The 20,538-nt window shown below is 55.5% G+C and overlaps 1 protein-coding gene across 1 annotated transcript in view; it reads right to left on the bottom strand.

Moving 5' to 3' along the window:
• The window catches only part of ITPR1 (inositol 1,4,5-trisphosphate receptor type 1), a 296,007-nt gene that overhangs the window by 28,684 nt on the left and 246,785 nt on the right, over nucleotides 1-20,538 (bottom strand). Inside the window, exons 47-51 of the mRNA XM_062200352.1 lie at nucleotides 19,094-19,216; nucleotides 17,956-18,060; nucleotides 15,233-15,425; nucleotides 9,662-9,784; nucleotides 3,411-3,586 (exon numbers count right to left, since the gene is read on the bottom strand). Of these exons, the coding sequence (XP_062056336.1) occupies nucleotides 3,411-3,586; nucleotides 9,662-9,784; nucleotides 15,233-15,425; nucleotides 17,956-18,060; nucleotides 19,094-19,216 (720 nt within the window). The remainder of the gene's footprint in view (nucleotides 1-3,410; nucleotides 3,587-9,661; nucleotides 9,785-15,232; nucleotides 15,426-17,955; nucleotides 18,061-19,093; nucleotides 19,217-20,538) is intronic.

Raw genomic sequence — 20,538 nt, 5'->3', positions numbered from 1 at the left:
GCTGTCTTTTGCACGGAGGCCCTGGCAAGCCCGCTAAGAACCACCATGTGGGTCTAAGTCATTTCACTACTCTGCTTTTCAGGCATGGAACTGACGGCAGGGCAGTCATATAACCTCATGGCAAGAGTAATCAGCGGCGTTTGTCGACAGCCAAAACAGAGTTAACACGTAGCAAGATTAGGATTTTCAATATGAGGCATGAATCATTCGCAAGCTTCTTACATGAGTTAGTCAAACACAGAAGTCACCTCAATCCAGGAGCCCTGAGATCAGCAAGGTCACAAACCTCTATGCATCGTTCATGATTTCAGTTTAACGAGCCGCAGCCAACAACGGTCTTTGCTCCTAAGTTGACAGGGAAAACTGGAACTTTCATGGAAAAAAGCCAAGAGACTTTGGGAGGAGTTCTGTTCTCCCACATTATCTTCAGGGATCCACCATTTCTGAGATCAGTCCTGGAGGCTGGGTGGGACTCTGCCCGGCCAATCACAACGCTGCATTGCCTTAAGCATAATGACAGGTGCAGCAGTAGGCACGTGACCAAACGCAGCCAATGAGATGCACTGGGTTCCTCCCTGGGAATCCTGCCATTGTTCTCCACTCCCTCCTGCCCTTGAACCCAAGAGGAGGTAAGCTCTGGAGAGGCTGGCAGCCCCCACATGTCCCCAGCCCTGCAGGCACCTCCAGTACACAGGCTACATCTGAGAGACCAGGAAGGCAGCCAGGCCCTGATGCCACGCTCCGAGTCCCTGGGTTCAGCTACACCTCAGTGACCATGACCCAGCGACCAGAGCAGTCGACACCCGCAACCAGAGCAGCCCAAAGGATCCACTGCATAGCACTGCCCTGGCTGGGTGGCAGACCCAGGCCTCAGGTCCAGCTCTAGTGACAGGACAACAGCAAACTCAGAAGAGGACAAAGAGGGAGACAGCTCTAGGGACACACTTGCTAAAATCACACGTGGCTGCCCTAGCTCCCTGGGCCACCGGTGCCAGGACAGTTGCGCTCAGGACCTGGGCCATCACAGCATCCGAGCTCCCTGCACTCACACAGACGAGGAGGCCACACCACAAAGGCCTCTGGCTTTCTCCAACAGCTCAGCACCCAATCTGCCAGCCTCCTCCAGCTTCGGCCTGACCTCCACAAGCGCACAGGAAAACTTCATCGACTGCATGTGCATGGGGAGGGCAGAAGGTAGGGGACCACGCTCTGGCTGACATTCCAGGGCCTCACACATGCCCAGGCTCCTTCTCTTGGCAAGAGAGCACCCCATTTCCCTTGGACCCTCGATCCCCTGTACCTCCTGCCCTGCTCCGTCAGCAGTCGCCCCTAGTTAAGGCCTCAGCCTGTTTCCCCACTTCCTACTGGCTACACTCGGCTGCTCACAGACCTGTCTTTCCAGCCTCTCCTGCCTGGACAAACAGCTGGTAGGGCCTGTGGCATGTCTCTCGCCTGCCTGGAGCGTCTGCCTGGCTCCTGGCAGCACGGCAGGGCCCAGCTCCCCCTCCTCCTCACAGCTCTCATGGCACTGGGTGCCTCCTTCCCCAGCTCGGAAACCACTGACACCCTGTCTGTCTGGCCCTGGCTGCTCTCCTGGCTCTTGGGGGCATTTCTTCCCCCTCTTTATTCTCTCTAGGTAATTATCCCAGCATCTGAACCATTTAAATATTGACTGTGCACTCTCAGTCTTTCCAGCAGATCAGCCGGAACGGGTGAATATGGAAGGATTCAAGGTCAGGCACACCAGATCCAGGTGATCTCTGGGAGACCAGTTTAGGTCCCGAGTCACTCCCAGTGTCCTGTCCCTCCTGCTGCAGCCACACCCATGTCCCCTCCCCAACGCGGGCATCCGGCCGTGCACTGCCAAGCACCAGTTTGTCTCATCACCTCAAGCCCCTAAGTCGACAAATTCAGTGTATTTTCCCCTGAGGACCGGGCGTGATTCCATTTTAGTGGCACTGTCGTCCCTGGCCTGCATGGGTTCACCTATGTCACCCCATGGTTTCACCTATGTCACCCCGTCAAGACAGCGACACTCGATGCGGCAGCCTGCTGGGCTCAGGCTCTGACCCTGCACCCGCCGCACGGTGTGTGGCATGGCCCGACTCCTCCACTGCAGCCTCAGGGCGCTCCTCGCCTCCAGCCCCTCCCACCTGAATGCACACTGCTGGGCTGAGCAAACCTCCAGAACGCTTCTGTAGATCAATCACTGCTTGGCTCACACACAAACACACTTCAGGCCCCTCCCACTCCGGGAAATAGTTTCTTAACCTTTCTTCTATGCCACTCTTGTCCTGATGGAGAAGCACCAACGCACTGGTTCTCTCTCTTGAAGCTTGAGGATTCACGTTCATGTGCTCAGGTCTGGGAAATCCATTCTAAGCCAGAACTCCCACGCTGACTGCACCACGGCACCCTTTCTGCATCTAGCCTGTCTTAACTTGGAACGCTCTGTGGACACACAGACCTGGAGGGTGCAGAATCCCGCGGCCCGGAGCTGTGCGTGGCACTGGATCGCAGTAGAGAGAGGCAGAACTCAGCTCTGCAGGTCTCCTGTTCATGTCCTGGCTCCGCTGCTCTGGCCGATGGGGCCGCAGACAGCAACCAGCAGGCTCCTCTGCTCCTGGCCCTGCCCCGCCCCTGTGCCCGCCCCTTGGTTTGGCTTCTGGTTCCCTGAAGGCCTTGCGACCGTTGCCATTTGAAGATGCTTTCTGCTGCACAGAACAGCAAACCAAGCTTCTTTTGAAAAATCACTTCCCTCTGCATGCAGCTTCCTCACCTGCCCAGAGCAGAAGCCTCAGAGAGCACTCTAGGTGCCCACAAGGCCTCGCCTGTCCCAGTTCCCCCTTCCTTTCCCAGCCAGGGTCCCGCTTCAGGCAGCCCCCTTCTAACCAAGATCCTGCGGGAGCAGCCTGTGACTGAAGCAACACACCAGCACTCCCCAGGGCTGCCACGCTGAACCGTCTCTGAACCTCTCCTTTCCATGCCCCCTGCTCCATCCCTGTGTCTCAACAGCCCCTCTACCAGATGCGACCCCTGCCAGAGGTGGGTGCTGCTACCCTCTGATCACCTCACTGATGGCTACAGTCTCTCGTTCCAACAATCCTTTGAGCCGGAAGAAATCCAGCAAGCCTTCACCACTGTCCTCCTCCCCATGCACCTGCTAGGAGGGCTGTGCCTTCACTTCGAGGCTGCGGATGCTCCAAGGAGGCCTGAGCAGGCTCCCTGTCCCCTGAGGGGGTCACGAGGGAGGTCTGCACCTGCAGCAGTCCCCCGCTCCTGCCTTTCTAACAGCCTTACCCAAATGGTGGTGTTCTCAACAAAAGCCCTGGGTAAAGTTTCCAGGATCAGAGTGCAAGGTGATGGAACAGAAGCCGACAGAAACGTGTCCATGGAGATGGCATACTCACGTTGAAGGCTCCCAGCAGAAACAATGTGGGCTGCAGCCCGACCGAGAATATCAGCCGTAGGATTGTGGAGGCGATTAAGGCGCGGATGCCGTGGGGCTTGGGGAGGGCGATGACGATGGCCAGGGACAGGAGCATGGCCGTCCACAGGAGGCCCGACCAGTGCGGCTCCAGCGTTCCTGAAGGGACAAGGCAGGGAGCTCATGGACCAGACTCCACTGAGGGTGGACAACAGACCAGGGCAGGCTTCCTCTTATCTCCCCAGTTCCGACTGTCATTTCAAGTCCTCTGCCCCAGGCACAGCCCAGCGCCACTCTTGTGTTCTGACTTCCATGCCTCCTTCTGCCTGGGGGAAATCCATCTCTCCTTGCTACACCCTCTTAGGGCTTAGGTCTCCGCTCCTCCTGCTCACGAGGGGCTGCCAGCTGCTCCCTCCTTCACCATGGTCCCCTCAGATTCTGGTCATCCCTACAGAACACTGTGTATTTAAAATGTGTGTGTGTCTGTGTGTACACTTGTGGCCCAAGTATCTTCCTTCTCCTCTTTTTAAAAACAAGTATTTATATTCATTTTTCTTAGCAAGGCAGAGACAAAGATCTTCCAAATGCCTGTAACCCAGAAAGATAAGTGAGGATCCTGGAACTCAATCTGGGTCTCCCCCATGGATGAGAGGAATCCAACCACTAGAGCCCTCTGCGGGTCCACACCACTAGCACGGGGGCACCTGCAGAGCAGGACTTAGAACCAGGCACCCCGATACGGGATGCGGGGATCCCAAGTGGCACCTTGGCCACCGTGCCAAATGCTGGCCTGACAAACACTCTTTTCTGCCAGTTTTCTCTCTCCTCCCCAAGGAAATTCCCTACAGCCTGGTGCCCAGGAGGCACTCACAGACGCTGGCTCAGAACTAAAACCCATTTGTGCCGCACTCTTCACCCTTCCGAGTGGCGATGCAGAAGCCTCCACTCAGCTTCTATTAAAAGTGCACAGAACAACACTGCAAGGGCCCTGCCTGCCTCGAGCCTCCTCCAGGGAAGGAGGAAGCAACTTCCGTGTCATGAGCATCATCCTACAATTGGATTATCCTGGGAGACACAGAACTTGTACCGGTTTTTGTCATCTCCTGCTCTTGCAAATTCTATTTAGAACATCCCACAAGACAGCTCAGTTACATAATACGAACCAACTCGGCTAAAAATACAGTTCTGTAAAACATTCATTAAAAAAATAGCCCGGATTGCAAATGTGATCACACAGTGAGCCTCCTGCAGGTGTAAACAAGTGGCAGGCCGTGGCCAAGGCCACTTGCACACAGGGTCCACTTCCTCCGAACGGCAGGGACCCAGCGCCAGCCCCAAGGCCAGCCCAGCTCCCCAGCTCCTCCTGCAGCCACTCTGTCTCACTCTGTCCATGCCAATCAGAAATTATTTTCTCTTCAACAACCATTGCCCCAAACTGTTACTTTTCCGACACCCTCCAAAGGGGAAAGCTGATGAGACACGGACACAAAGAGGCAGAAGCACCACAGAAATCCTGCAAGTGGATCCTGGGGCACACATCAGTCCCTGCGTGCACTGAACGACCGTGAGCCGTCACAGGGCCTTCTCTGTGTTGGCTGTCATTTATCTAATCCTCTCAACTGCCAACTGCCTACCAGGCTGGCCCTGTCCTCTCCATCTCGCTCTGAAGGACTCAGAGTCTCCACTTCCTTCGATGGCCCACGGTGACACTGTGAATGGCTGGAGGGCTTATGTTCCTGAAGCCAGTGGTTCTTGACCACCCTTTGTATTGGCACAGTTTGGTGAACCTCAGTAGTCAGTACAACTGTGCAACCACCAACCACTGCAGTTATCACCGCCTCGAGATAGTGACGACTGCGTCCCTTGTGCCTGTTCACAATTATGTCTGGTCCCGACCCCTACCATTCCCTGATCCCCAGTACAAGTCAATGATCTGTTCCCTGCATCTCCTAGGACTTCATAAAAATGGAGGACACCCCATATTAGGAGGTGGTCTTCGTACTTGCCTTCTCTCCCTGGCCAGACCCCAAGTTGCTGCATGCACTGGTATTTCGCTGGTTTCAGTGTTGAGGTGAGCCCCATCACATGGATGGGCTACGCTTTGTCCAGCCAATAGTGCACAACAAGGTGCTGTCCAGCCTGGAGCCATTACGAGGGAAGCTACTACAACAGTTAGGTACAGATCTTGGGGTAGACAGATGCTTGCAACTCTTGTGGGAAGTACGTGGACGCGAGGGTGGGACACCAAGCACACTGTGTTCCCGGCGCCTTCCCACTGGAGTCCACTTGCTCCACGTCGTCACCACTTGGTGCTGTTGGTCTGTCCCATTTTAGCCATTCTAGCATGTGTGTAGTGGGATGGTCATTGTGTTTTTAACTTCTGTTTCCCTGACAATTAGTGACATTGAGCATCTCTCTATGTATCTTCTTTCTTGAACTTTGGATCATGCATTCTGTCCACTGTTTTAATAGCGCAGTCTTTTTATTAATGAGTTAGAAGTATTCTTTATATATCTCGGATATAAGCTTTTCAAATAACTTTTGTAAACACCTTCTCCCAGGCTGTGGCTCCTGGCTTTGGACTGGCCCAGCTCTGACTGTGGGGTCATCTGGGGAGTAACCCAGTGAATGGAGGATCTCTTTCTCTCTCTCTCTCTTTCTCTGTGTAACTCTTTCAAGTAAATAAATAAATCTTAAAAAAAAAAGAACTCAGGATAACAAATGTGATGAGTAGAAGGAAGGACCTCAAATTCTGAAGAGGCTACCGTAAAACCAAGCCTTTTCCCCACCACAAAAGCAGTGTGAAAAAAAGTGCTAGATTTCAGAAAAACAACTCTTGAACAACATCTTTCAGACAGTTGGGGACATCTGAATTTGGACAGACTATTACAAGACTTGCTGTTAGTTTTGTTAGAGCTATGATAATGGCATGGTGATCACACATATTTTAAAGTATGCTTATAAGTAAGAGAGGCATGCTGAAATATTTATGGACAAAACAACAAGATGTCTAGACTTCTTTAAAATGCTTCAGAAAACACAGCAGAGGAATGGATAGAACAAGACCGGCAGAATGACCACTGTCAAAGCTGGACTGGCAGATATGGGGCAGTAACCTAGGCTGTGGTTTCTTGCCTGTCTGTGTGAAAATGTCAGAAACAATCAAGTTCACAAAGTACCACTATTTACTTCAATCATCAGGACATGCTCACAGCAAGCAATGTGTAGGTGCCCAACTGTCGCACTTTTCAAAGACTGGGACTCCTCACTCTGAAATAAATGTGAGGGGGAGGGGAGAATGGGCCCTTGGAAAGGAGCTTTTAAGGCCACTGTGTTCTGGGCAGCCACAAACTCTGTAAGCCACAGAATCACATCAGCACACGTAACAAGGTCATTACACACATTCAAGAGGAACATTTTGTAAATCCCATCTTCAGGCTGCAACAAATGCTGACAAATACTGATACCCAAGAAAAACCTCCTGTCAACAGCTAGATCTCAAACCCTCTCCCGAAGGCGGCCAGCACTGGTTCCAGGCAAGGCCCTCAGCACTTCTTACAAAGAACCAAAGTCCCCGAGGGGGAACTGCCGTGTCTGGGCTGTTTCAGCCACTTGGCAGTGACAGGAACTCTACCTGCCTCCCCTCCGATCTCACCACACGTCTCACATAGTCTACCAGCACAAGGTGCTAAGGACTGTGGTTCCAAAACCAGAAGCTTCGGCTTCTAGGGGGAAGTCAGAGCTACTGGCACATTCAGAACTCACCCTTTTGGAGGGGAAGGGATGGCGCCGGCACTGTGGCACAGCAGGTTAAGCTGTGGCCTGTGAGCCAGTAACTGGGAGAGCAGCAGGAGATGGCCCCTGGCACCCACGGGAGAGACCCAAATGGAGTGCCTGGCTCCTGGCTTCCACCGGGCCCACAGCCATTGCTGCTACTTGGGGACTGACCTAGATGCAAGATTTCTCTCTTTCCAAGACGTAACAAAATCCTAAGGAAAAAAAAAAAGGGGGGGAGTGGTGGTGGAAGGCCTGTAGACAGGCATCTCATGCAGTGGGAGTCACACTTCCATGGGCAAGGAACAGGACGCTTCAGGGATCCTGACAAGGACCGCTACGATTGACCCCCAGGCCCTGCAGGCATCTCTGAAGCCAGACCGAGGTCTCAGAGCCGCTGACTCGATTTTAGCATCATGTAACACACAGGCACAAACACTGGGACCACCTGCCCAAGGTGGGAAATGGGAGTAAGAGCGATCAGAGGCTAGTGGTCCAATCAGCAGCCGTGAAGAGCCTGACGGTCTCCGTGATGAAGGCAGAGCGGCCACTGTCCCAGCCGCCTGAGTTCATCGGGGGCTCCACACGGCTCACACCAGTGCTGACCGGCAGCCTGAGTCAGGCTGATGTCCCTCGGGGGAAACCTTGCCTTCTGGTTAACCCTCCTCATACACAAGGGTTGTGATCCCTGACCAGGTGTCTGTAAGAAAAACTCCCTCCTGGGCTTGGGTTGAGGTCGTGCTTTGGGAAGGAAAACATCACTCAAATGGTATCTGCGCCGTAACTTAAGGCCAGACAGAAATCCAGCTCCTTAAATGAGAAGGTCTGAGCTGGGCGATCCCACATGCCACCATGTCCGAGCTGGCCCTGCAACGCGTGGCTGTGGCCACAGGTGCCTGCTCAGGCTCGGGCGCTGGTTCTGTGTCGTACTTCTGGGCTCTCCTGACACACACACACACACACACAGGGGCTCTGCCCAAAGTCCCAAGGAAAACTTCAGATTCAGCTGAAAAGTTGACCCATGTGATGCAGACATCCCAGTGGGTGCTGGTTCAAGTCCCGGCTGCTCCACTTCTGATCAGCTCCTTGCTAATGTGCCTGGGAAGGCAGCAGCAGATGACCCATGTAGCTGGGCCCTTACCTCTCTGTCTCTCCCTCTCTCTCTCTGTAATTCTGCCTTTCAAATAAATAAAATAAATCTTTAAAAAAGTCTACCTCCCAGAAAAGAGGTCGTGAACGTTGGCAGGAGCGTTTTCAACGTCTGGCACCAGAGCCCCAGAAAAGTGACAGCTCCAGACTGCCACCGACGAGACCAAGCCCCTCCCACCCATCCGCCTTTACCAGCACAGTGTAAGGCTCCGATGGACAGCACGAAGAGGTAGTGAGTGAGGGAGCCCACACAGGCTGGGGACCTCCCACACTGGCCTGTGAGTGACAGCAGTGGCCAGGGACAGGCTCAACAAATGAGGATGCACAGTGTGCCGTCTCTCACTCCCGCCTCCCCTCCAAGCCCTGGAGGAAACAGAAATGTGCATGTGCTCCAGACACTTCCTGCAATTCTAGGCTGAAATCAAGTTCTCAACTGTGGTGGAGGAATATCAAAAGCCTCACGTTTCAGAAGTGTGTGACCCTGGCCGGGCTTCTCAACCTCTCCAGGATGTCACCTCCCAGTGGAGAAAACCACTGTGCTAACAGACGATTCCTCACAGGCCACATGCACAGCCCACGTGGATACAAAACTTATGTTTCTTTTCTTTTCTTCTTCTTCTTCTTTTTTTTTTTTTGATAGGCAGAGTGGACTTTGAGAGAGAGACAGAGAGAAAGGTCCTCCTTTTCCGTTGGTTCATCCCCCAAGTGGCCGCTATGGCTGGCGCGTTGTGGCCGGTGAGCTGCTCCAATCTGAAGCCAGGAGCCAGGTGCTTCCTCCTGGTCTCCCATGCGGGTGCAGGGCCCAAGGACATGGGACATCCTCCACTGCCCTCCCGGGCCACAGCAGAGAGCTGGACTGGAAGAGGAGCAACCGGGACAAAATCCGGCGCCCCGACCAGGACTAGAACCTGGGGTGCCGGCGCCACAGGCAGAGGATTAGCCAAATGAGCCGTGGTGCCAGCCAAAACCTATGCTTCTTAATGCTAACATTTATTGAGTGCTTACTATGTGCTGGGTTCCAGCTTCTTTTTTTGACATAATTTACATGATAGGGAAAGGCTTAATGACTCTGCTAAATAAAGAATTCAACAAATTAAAAATAAAGACCACCATCCAGCAGGGAACAGTCAAGGCCTATAAACTACACTTAAGAGACGCCCAGCTCCACTCCGATGAACAGTCCTCTCACTTTCAGTAGCATTGGAGATGAAACCTCTGAATTTCCCGTGCACGAGACGGCCACCCCGCGGCTCCGAGCCGTCGCCCCCCCCCCCCCGCCCCCCCGGCCCTCAGAAACCAAGGAAGCGGTACCTCCTCGCACGCCTCTGAATGGGTAGAAGAAGGCCACCAGCAGGTTCATGAGCACGGCCAGGTTGAAGGAGATGCTGCTCCAGAAGGACATGTTGCGTGCACACCAGTACAGCACGGGCTGAGCTGTGGGGACAGCAGGGTGAGGCCGCGGCACAGCCTGACCCGCCCAGCACCACCCCAGTCCACCCGCTCCCTACGCCGACCACCACAGAGAAAACACGGGCACACTTCTGTCTGGGGAACGCCGCAAGGCACAGGGTCAAGGAAGAAGAGAAGGGGGAAGCCCTCGGGCCCCAGTCAGCACTGCCAGCCCTGAGGTCAGGGACTCGTCTGGACTTCAGCTCAGAGGCCTCAGTTTCCCCCGAGGCTCTCTCTAGGACCAGAGGAGATGCCTAGGGGGCCCAAGAATTCAGTCAGGGTTTTAGAAGTGTGGGCAGTGGGGTGGGTGGCAGGAGGGGACCCAGCACTCGGAGCTGGCCTTGCTGTGCCATGCCCCAGGACGGATGCTGCCTCCTCCTCAGACTGTTGCATGAGCTCACAAAGCGAGACTGTGATGCCTCTGCCTACGTCTGGTCACCACTGCTCCTGAAAAGGCTTGGGGACGGGAAACCAGGAGGTGAGTGCACTTGTGGACACAAGCCACCTTATGCTCAGGCTGATGCTCACGGATGGGAGGGACAGGGTAACTTCCACGTCCATGCAAGTGGCTGTCACCACGAGACAGCCTCACGCCATGACGTCTCCCTCCAGAGAGAAGCCTGAGCATGCGAGGCCGTGGCTCTGTTGTGCCTCTCTACTTCCTGTGAAGTCACTATTAGACTTCAGGACTGCAGCCATGGCCAAACCAGATCCACAATGATGCCTGGAGCAGCAGCCAAGCTTCCAGAAGCTTCCATCCAACATAAAGATACAGTACTATAAGCAGAACCCTGGGTAACTGAATGATTCCTTGTATCATGTCTGCATTGGGTGACAGGCAATGTTCTCAGAGAGTACAGTGTCAGAGCTCTGAGCAGCCCTCTAGTTGAAAATCCCTCCTACAATGAGGCAGAGTGAGGCCCAGCCAAAGGCAGTGGCCGCGATGACCTGATTTTTGCAGTGAGTGACCTGCTGGGGTCAGTGGCAGAGATAAAGCAGAGTGACTCACGTCACAGCTCTACAGGAGACTCAACAGAACAATGCACGTGGGGAAGTTACTGCCGAGGCAAACAGAAGGTGACAAATTCTCTCCGGACACAACTGTTGCCATCTCTTCTGGGATGTAGGCCACATCTGATCTGGGTAGGAAACTCCAGAGCAGACAGGAGACACAACTGCTGGACAAGTGACCACTGCTGAAGCCAAAAAACCTGTAGCACCCTCTCCACAACAGTGCATGGACATAGCCAGGTAAGGACACAGCTGAGCATGGACACAGCCGGGTAAGGACACAGCCAGGCATGGACTTAGCCAGGCATGGACACAGCTGGGCACGGACACAGCAGGGCACAGACACAGCAGGGTACAGGCACACTGGATCACGGACACAGCTGGGTACAGCTACAGCCAGGTACAGACACAGCTAGGCACGGACAGAACTGGGCATGCACACAGCAGGGTACAGGCACATTGGTTCATAGACACAGCCGGGTACAGACACAGCCAGGCACGGACAGAACTGGGCACGCACACAGCAGGGTACAGGCACACTGGTTCACGGACACCACCGGGCATGCACACACTGGTATATACACAAAGGCTCACAAGAAGAGGAAGGGAAACACAAACAATAGCAGGAGTTGGAAAAGCGCGGGGATGTTCTGCGGAAGCCAGCATTCCTGACAGAGGGGCCTCTCCACACCAAGTACCAGAGCATCCTCCCAACAGCTGCATTAAACACTCTCCCAACAGTGGCACAGGACTCAGAAACAACCTTCACACGAGGCCACCGTTCTACTCAAACAGCAAGGGCACGGTGAAGCTGGCGTCCACCTCCAAATCAGCTGTGTGCACCCAGGTACAGGAGGAGTCGAGCCGCTCATCTCTCCCCGCCCAGGGGGTGATGTACCCACCTATCTTCGCCCTGTGCTCCCACACCCTGGCCACACACTCTGCTGCTGCCCGCACACACCCGCAGTCTCCAGGCTGCACATGCTCCCTCTGGGGACTTACAAATCTGCCCACAAAGTCTCTGCTACTCCTCCTGCCAGAGAACAGCTCACTCCTCTTCCTCTCCAGTGTGGGCTGGACTTGATCATTCGCCTCCGGCAAACAACACAGCAGATGTGGGGGCCTGCTTCCAGGCCAGGTCATAGAAGGACCGTGGCTTCCGCCTTGCCCTCTCCCTTGAATCAGTCCATGCCACGCTACAAAGTCACATGAGAGGACCACACAGATGCCCACAGCAGAGGGACAGAGGCCCCTGACAGCTGCCCTGTGTGAGCACCAAGCGAGGCATGCTCCAAGACCGTGCGCCAACAAAGATCCTGACCCACAGCCACCCGGCCAAGCTATCGCCCAATTCCTGACCCCTAGAAACTGTGAGAAAGTACTGCTTATTTTAACCCACTAGGTTATTTGTTACTAAGCAACAGAAAGCCACTAACACAGCCTCTGATAGGCAGAAGTAAGTCCCTCCCTGCTTCCCACTACCACCCCGGACAAGACGTCCACTTCCCAGCCCCAGAACCCATGGATGTGCTACTTCACGTGTGTGTGGGATGAACCAAGCGCCTGGAGATGGAGACTCTCCTGGAGTTATTAGGGGAGGGTGCTGATGGAATGACAGGGAGCTAGGGATAAGCAGGACAAAGTCTCCCCTGGGCATGCCTAGGGCCGAGGACAGAGGAAGGGGCCAGGAGCCAGGGGATGCCAAGGTCTGCAGAGCCTGGGAAAGGCTGGAGCCTTCAGGACACAGCCCCACGTGCACCTTGACTTCAGTGGACAAGAACCTGCTCCGACTTCGACCTCCAGAGCGGGAAGCCGACAGGTTCTTTGTCATCAGCTGCAGGTTTGTGGTGACTTGGTGCAGATGCCATGGGAAAGGGCTTTGCCGGCCCTGCCCGGTCTCTCAGGCTGTGTCTTTGCAAGTCCTAGTGGTCCTTCTGGGCCTCCCCTTCCCCACTCATGACTGTAGCCACTGCTGCATTTCGGCCCTGGCGATCATGCTGGGGGCTGTGCCATCTGCCCTCCTTGGACGGAAGTTCCTTTGGAAGGGAGTCACTGCCCACGCACTGCTGAACTCCCCACTGTATCCTGCTGCATGCTTTCTACTTGGCAGGGGCTGAGAGCTGGCTGGGTCAACACACCTGGAACACTGTAGCCCAGAGATGGGAGTAACACCAGCCTGGACAGGCAGCAGGGCCAGGCAGCTCCTGGTGAACTCCTGCATAGCTCTCTTCTATCTTAAAGGAACTGGGGCTTGCCAGTGACTTTAGCGGCTCAGCACACACATCTATAGAAACAGAATTTCCCAGTTCTATTCCTATCAGTGTGAAAACTGTGACAGAAAACCCAGGGGCAGGGAGGCATCAGACAAGGCTCTTGACATGCATCTCGGCCCGGCTGTCGTCTTTCGCTGCCTTCCATTTTTCCTAGTCCCAAGTGCTCACTTCACAGGGGCTGTAGGGTATCAGAGAGGGGGTGTACAGCACAGAAAGGCATATGTGTGTGTGTGCGTGTGCATGCTGTGCAGGTAGAGCAGAGAAGGGGGTATGTGGAAGCAGAGGAACTGGGTGCTCTAAAATTGGCACAAGAAAGCACCTGCCGAGAGACCCCACTCTGTGCCGGAGTCCTAACTACAGGTTTAAAGGTGATCACCACTCTGACAAGCTGGGGAAAGGGGGAAAGCAGCTATACCAAGAAGCCAGAGAATCCTTCCAGCTGACTTACTAGCAGAGAAATAAGCTACTTACTGGAGAAAAACGCATTTGACTTCAATCGCACTTCTAACGAGTACATTTCTCCCTTTCCTAAATATGCAAATCATACTTAATTCCGTTATTTTCAATTTCCCTGCTTCCAGCAGACAGCTCTGAAGCCAATTAAAATCCGCTGGTTGACAATTATGGTTGTGCTTAGGCTTCCCTGAAACCCAAACCTGCTGAGAAAGCCAAGGTCACAGGAAGGGAAGGCAACGCGAGGCTTGGAGTAAGGAGACGGCCCTCCCGGAACCACCCGCCTGCCCACCGGCTCACCCCAAGTCCCCGCCTGACAGGCAAGGATCTGGGAGCAGCGCAGGCACCGGGCGAGGACGCAGAGCTCGCCCTGGGGCCAAGGTGCCCACACTCCCAGGAAGAGCTGTGAGGATCCGTCTCCCTCCTCACAAGAGGCCGAACCTCTGTGTTGATTCATAAGCCTTTTGGAGAAGCTATAAAAACCACATGCTACTAATGTATCTTAGAACACCATTCTGAGAGAATGAGCTAAGCTCATCAATGTCAGATGCCAGTCAGGATAAAAATCAGTTGCTTGTCATGGAGCATGGGAGACCTGGATTCAGGGGTATCCCCTACTGCTGCAGGGACAGAGCACTGTAGGGAAGGACCGAAGCTACCAGTAAGTTCCTCCCTGTGCAACTGGACACCAGGACACGGGATTATGAAGGAAGCGGGCGTGTCTTTTCTTACTGCCCAAGCAGAGCACTGGGCCAGAGTCCCAGTGCTCAACATGATGGCTGAGCTGGAAGACCCTCCTCCAGATCCATGGGAGGCCCAGGGACACTCTGACTACACGGCATACAATGCCTGAGTGCAAGGCAAGGAGCCTGCACCTGCTGAAGGTGCCCTGGCCCTCGGGCCATCACCAGACACGGAGCTGGTGAGGATGGCTTTGGTCCCACAGGATGTGTCAGAGTATTTTAAAGGCACCCCTCAGAGAAGAGTGAGAATGGAGTCAGTGCACAGAGGTGTGCACAGCTTCTCAGCCACTGGTGAATCTGGAGGTGCAGAGAGGTGGGGGGAAGTAGAGTAGAAACACAGATGGGGAAGCTGGTCCAGGCTGACCCAGACCAGCAGGGACTGGAGAGAAGACAGATGACCCCCAGCCATCCACAGTCCAAGGCTCACAAGCGAGCTACAAGCCAGGGCCCTGGTGAGCAGATGGAAATACAGCTGGGTCCTTTCCTGGGGGTGGTTCCCAGTGCCCTGTGGAGAGTGAAGGGTCACCTCGAAACCCCAACAGAAACCAGAGCGAGGCAGCTCCACACACGCTCAAAACGAGGATCCCAGCCCAGATGTCCCCAGTGAGCCGTGAACATCTTACTTGGCCAGCAATCCTGTCACCTGTCAAACTACCCAAGGGCTCCAATCCAAGCTCCCAGGGGAGGGTGAGCCCAGAGCCCAGAGCCTCAGGACCTCGGCTCATGCGTGGGCCTGTCGGGTCTCCCTCCCCATTGTTATTTTCTACACCAAGACCTCAAGAGAGCCACTGGAAGCTTGTAGGCAGCTGCCCATCCACGCTGAGCCCGGGGAGCCCCACACCCAGGCTAGAGCCCCTCTACTGGGCCACCTGAGCCTCTGGACATCCTGGTGGTCAGAGGCAGAAGCAACCAGGATCGCCGGCAGCCTGCTCCCGCTCCAGGGCCCCGCCCACCTCTCAGCTTCTTCTGCCAGTTCATCTCGTTGAAGAGGTCCTCAGAGCGCAGGAAGAAGTCGTTGATCTTGCTGCCTTGCTCGTCTCTCTCGGTGGTGTAGTAGATCCGCAGCTTCGACTCCTTGGTCAGGAACTCACAGATGCTGGGCACAGGGAACACGATCTGCTCCATGGTTCGGTCCAGCCTCACGATCTGAGGTGGGGAAGGGGACGAGACGAACACACCTGTCATTGGGGTCACTGGCTGCAAGCATGCACGAGGTGTGTGAGATTGGCTAGAAAAATAGCTCCTCTGATTTTAACCTCAGCAGGCTCTGTGCCACCCACATTTATTCAAAGCATGGTGCCGGTCCACGTGCTTTTTAATTTTTTCAACTGCCTAAATTTTTTTTAAAAAGTTATTTTTCATTTGAGAGACAAAGACGGATGCAGAGCATTCCCATTCCTTGTTTAACTCCCCAAATGCTTGCAGGGGCTAGGATGGGGCCAGGAGCCAGAAATACAGGTCTCTCACATGAGTGGCAGTGATCGAGTTACAAGAACCATCACCCACTGCCTCTCAGGATACGCACTGGAGGGAGGTTGGGGTCAGGAGTCAGAGCTGGGACTCAAACCCAGGCACTGTGATACAGCAAGTGGGTGTCTAACCACTAGGCTAAACACTACCCCTGGAACTACTTACACAGAGCCTGGTGCCCATACTTAGACAAGCTGGTGTGATCCAACAGAACTTCCTGCCATGACAGGATGGCTCTGCTCTGCCCTGCCCAGGGGACAGCCACAGTCACCTGCGGCCACTGAGTACCAGTGCAGGGGGCTACTTCATCCAAGCAAAGGAATACTTATTTAATATTAACTGAATAGCCACACGTGGCTAACGGCTGGGATGCACCTTGCAGGGGTGCGCCAAGCCTCACCTGAGGTCCTCTGTGAAGAAAAGAATCCTGGTAACAACCCCTTGCCAACCCCCCTACCTCTGACCACAGCCTCAGCAACCTTCACATATGACTCTGCCTGGCCCCTTCTGGGTTCCACCTGCTGCTCTTCAACCCGCTGGGCTGGGCTCCAAGGGGGACAGCAGACGGGTGTTCTCTGTGCCCGGCTGGTCCACCTGCTCTAACTCGGGCAGCCTGTGCTGGTCACAGGGACCTCAGGAGGGCTGCAGCCACAGCACCGTGGAGGGTCTCTCACTGACCTCCCTCCCCACAGTCAGGAAAGCAGCTGAGGCCCAGGCTGACAGACCAGCTGATGCTTGCTCTCCTGACATCCCTGCTCCCCGAAGCACCCAGAGCTGACGGGTCCCACTGCGGGAGGCTGTCCCAGAGGTGCCACAGGCTCCCACAGCCCGGGCTCCAGAAGGCCTGAGGGGCGTGGACTTTAGATGAAGGGCTCCCAAGCCTGGCCGGAGTTATCAGACCGCTCCTGCTGAGGGGACATGACATGGATACGCACGAGGCAGGTGGGCACGAGGCCCGCACGCTCCAGCGGGTTCTAGCCTCCGTGGAGGGCCCATGAAGTCATGCGGTCCGGTCCTGCCAAGGCAACCGCAGGAGGGACTCGAAATGCAGTCACTCCGGAGCAGTTACACATATCCAAATGGCCCCTGGCAGAAGAAAGGTTCCTCACCCCTGCCTCAGCCTGGCCGAGCTGCAGCCTTCTCCTGGGAGCCCAGCAGCTCAGCACAATGACCACCAATCCTCCATGTCTCCCCGATGTACTGCCCCCAGGCACCTCACGCTGCTCTTTACGGCCTCCTGGGCACACAGCCGGCCCCTGGGCCCGGCTTCCAGGCGACAATAAGCCATGGGACCGTCTCCTCACACAGACCAGTACAGCTTCTCCCACACCCTGGCATGGCTGACAACAGAACAATTGCTCACATGTACTGTCAGGGCTGACAGCCGCTGAAGTGAGGAACTCTGTCCAAGGACCTGAGACACGGGCTGAGAGCAGACTTTGGAAATAGCTCCATACTGAACATTTCACACTGTCCAGGGGAGTGTGTCAGTCCTTCCGAGTCTGAAGGACCAAGATTACATTTGTGCATGTCCTCATTACCAAAATACGGCACATCGCCCTTACAGCCTGCAGCCTGGACAGGACCTTCGAGACTTGCCAAGTGCCGACGCAGGTGATGCAAAATGTGCCCAGGTTCCGGGGTCAGACGGACAGAATCAGCATGCCAGCTCCACACCGACAAGGAGACAACGATCCAGCCTTTCTGAGCCCCACATTTATTCATTTTGTTTAAAATACGGGTGTGATCACAGCACTCCCCAGGAGCTCCCTGCTGCTCCTTGTGAATTCTAGACCTCTGGGAGGGCGGGGGAGGGGGAGGGGAGGCAGCTCCCTCGGGCTCTGGGCTACTCGCCTCCCCTCTGCCTTCCCACAGCTCTCCTTCTTCTTCAGGGACCCCTGCCCCCGGGCCTTGCTCCAGCAGCCCCCCTCACTCAGGGCATTCCCGTTACTCCCCAGGTCTGAGCAGCTCTTTTCTGGACACTGTGCTGCTCCCACAGCCAGGGCCCCTGCCGGCCTCTCCCACCACGCCGCCCACTCACTCTCTGGCCTTACCCCTCCCTACCCACCAGCACTTCACATGGGGCATGGGGTCATCGCTCACATTTCTACCTCTCATACAAACTAATGCAAATGTACCAGCCCCGGCACTGGACACCCCAAAGGCCTCAACGCAGACCCGCACTCAGAGCCAGCTCTGCCTTCACCTCTATCTGTGCCGTGTGCTTGGCGTAAAACTCCAGCGCTTCATCCCCGTCCACCTGGCCGCCAGGCTTCAGCATGCTCTGCAGCTCCTTGTTGTGTCGCGCCAACTGCAACACAAGGGCAGGGTCACAGCGGTCAAGGCCTCTCCACAGCAGAACGCACACTCCTCTCTAACAGCACAGGCCCAGGAGGCTTGCAACCTGCCGTTCAAGGGTACTGCGCACATGGGCTACTTAGGGAGCCTGGGGTGGGGAGGGGGAAGCTCAGGCCCGCTGAGGTCCTGCCTCCCTTCCATTTCCTCAGTCACACAGGCGGGAGATGGGGCTCTCTGTGCAGCCCCACAGAACCTCTGCTGCAATGCGCAGACACCCACTCTGAGGGCTGCTGCCAGGGAGGTGGTATAGGTCCTTCAGCCAGCATGCGCAGCAGGGGCCCACCAACACTGATGGTCATCACAGACCTCACTCCTCTCCCCAGGTTCAAGAAGGCAAACGGACAGGAGCCCAAGCCACTAGCAGGTTACACCTGCCCACCTGCCCAAAAAGCTCAAGGCACACTGGCCTCCAAAAAGAAGTACCTTCAAAACGCCAGCACCGGGGAAGAGAGTGATGCAACAGAGCACCAGAGTGCCATGGCACGACAGAGGGCCTCGCCATCTCTGCCACACGGCAAACGACAGGCGGCGCAGGAGCAAGTCCCTACGTTTCACCCACATTCACGAGGAGCCTGAGACTCCCTTCAATGTCTCCAGACAAAGGCACGAAGGGTCGGAGGGTCACAGCTCCACAGCGGGTGCCTTTAACGAGCACGGGGATTTCCAAGGCTGTGACCCCGTCTCGGCGAGGGGTGGAGAAGTCCTGGGACTCAGCACGCTGGGTCTTGCTGCCAGGAGCTCCCGGGAGCCCCTCTCAGAGCACAGGACAGCGCTCAGGCAAGGCTGCTGACAGCACAGACACAATGAAGATGCTGCACCCCACTCTGCACAGCAGGCAGGCACCGTGTGTGTGTGTGTGTGCGTGTGCGTGTGTTGAGGGGGTGTCAGCGTGGGGGTGGGACAGCACCTACTACTACTACTATGGAGGGCAGGCACTGCGTGTGTGTGTGTGTGGGGGGGATGTCTGGGTGGGGGTGGGGCTGCACCTGATGAGCCAGGATGTAGATGTTGTGCCCCACATTTCTTGGGGAGGCGGCCCCATCCTCGCCATTCTCGCCGTCTTCAAATTCCACTTCGCCTTGCATGTAGGCCTTCTTGATCACCTCCACCTGCGGGAAGGGCCCAGACCATATTCCTGACTTGAGGAGACCCAAACGGACGGCACCTTCAGCTGGGGCACATCTCCTCCCTCCTTTCCTGCTGGCTCAGAATCCTGCCCAACACTGCTGCGGGCAGTAAGTACCCATCAGCCTCGCCTCCCCAACAGCATGACAGAACCCCGTCTGCTCTGCCTGGACCAACAGACTTCCTGGGGCCGGCTCATACCTTGTACGTTAGAAGGGAGCATTGGCTGAAAAAGTGTCTTCAAAAAAACATGACACCAAAGTAGGCCGGAAGCCGGCCTTTTCCTGTCTCTGCCTTTGCTTCCACCCACTCACCCCACTTCCAACTCTGGCCATCTCAGGGAAGACCAATAAGAAACTGCTTAGCTGTTAGGAACAGCTGGGCAAACTATTTTCTGCTTCCAGACTTCCCCCTGGGCCCCAAGGCCTACACTACAAGCAACAGCAGCCTGAGCGAGAGCAGTACCAGGCAGCTCTCCAGTGAGAAGCCCGTGCTTAGCCACACCTTAACACACGCCTCAGACAACGCCCACCTTTCAGGGATGAGGACACAGAGGGACACAAGGACACACCTGAAGTCACAGCAACAGAGCTGGGGTTTGAGCCTGGCTCCTCATCCCACACAGACATGGCTTTGCCCTGAGCAGCCAGGCCTGTGGCTCACCTCCTGTTCTGACCTCCTGCCACTCACTGCAGCCCTGAGAGAGGGGCGGAGACTGTCACACCCGAACCCTGCCCTAGCACCAAGTGCAGTGCCCCACAGCATGGCCAGTGCTTATCAAAGGAACCATTCAGATTTGACTGCTCCAAGAAGAAGAAAGTACCTTTGCCCTCTATGTTGGACTAGAAATGAGTCCTCTCTGATGATCGGGGAGGCACTCGGGCCTCCTGCCTTTGCACAAGGCCGTGACGTGCAGTGACTTCTTGTCATTGCAGACCACACCACGCACGCCTGTGCTGACACAGCGACGGCCCTGGAAACAGGTGTGCAGACAGGGCTTCACTTGCCGGCCTTTCCCTGCCAGGATCCTCCAGAACAGGAGGTGGGGCCAGGGCACACACATGGAGGCCTGCACACAGGCACATACACCTGTTCACACATGTATTCTGGTACCAGAACTTCTCAGCCACATCTGTTCCAGGTAGCTTTGACTCTTCCAGTGAGCCAAAGAGATCGTGTCTGACCCAGAGGGCACCCTGGGAGCTGGGTCTGGCCAGACTGTCAGCTGCTGGCTGCCCTACACCCAAGGCAGGAGAGCAGGGGCTTGTTCTCACTCCTGGAATCCAGACACAGGCCCCTGCAATGT

This window comes from Lepus europaeus, chromosome 9 (genome assembly GCF_033115175.1).
Source record: "Lepus europaeus isolate LE1 chromosome 9, mLepTim1.pri, whole genome shotgun sequence".
Classification (NCBI taxonomy): Eukaryota; Metazoa; Chordata; class Mammalia; order Lagomorpha; family Leporidae; genus Lepus; species Lepus europaeus.
Note: the sequence above shows the minus strand (reverse complement) of the source record. Positions and strands in the feature narration are given on the sequence as shown.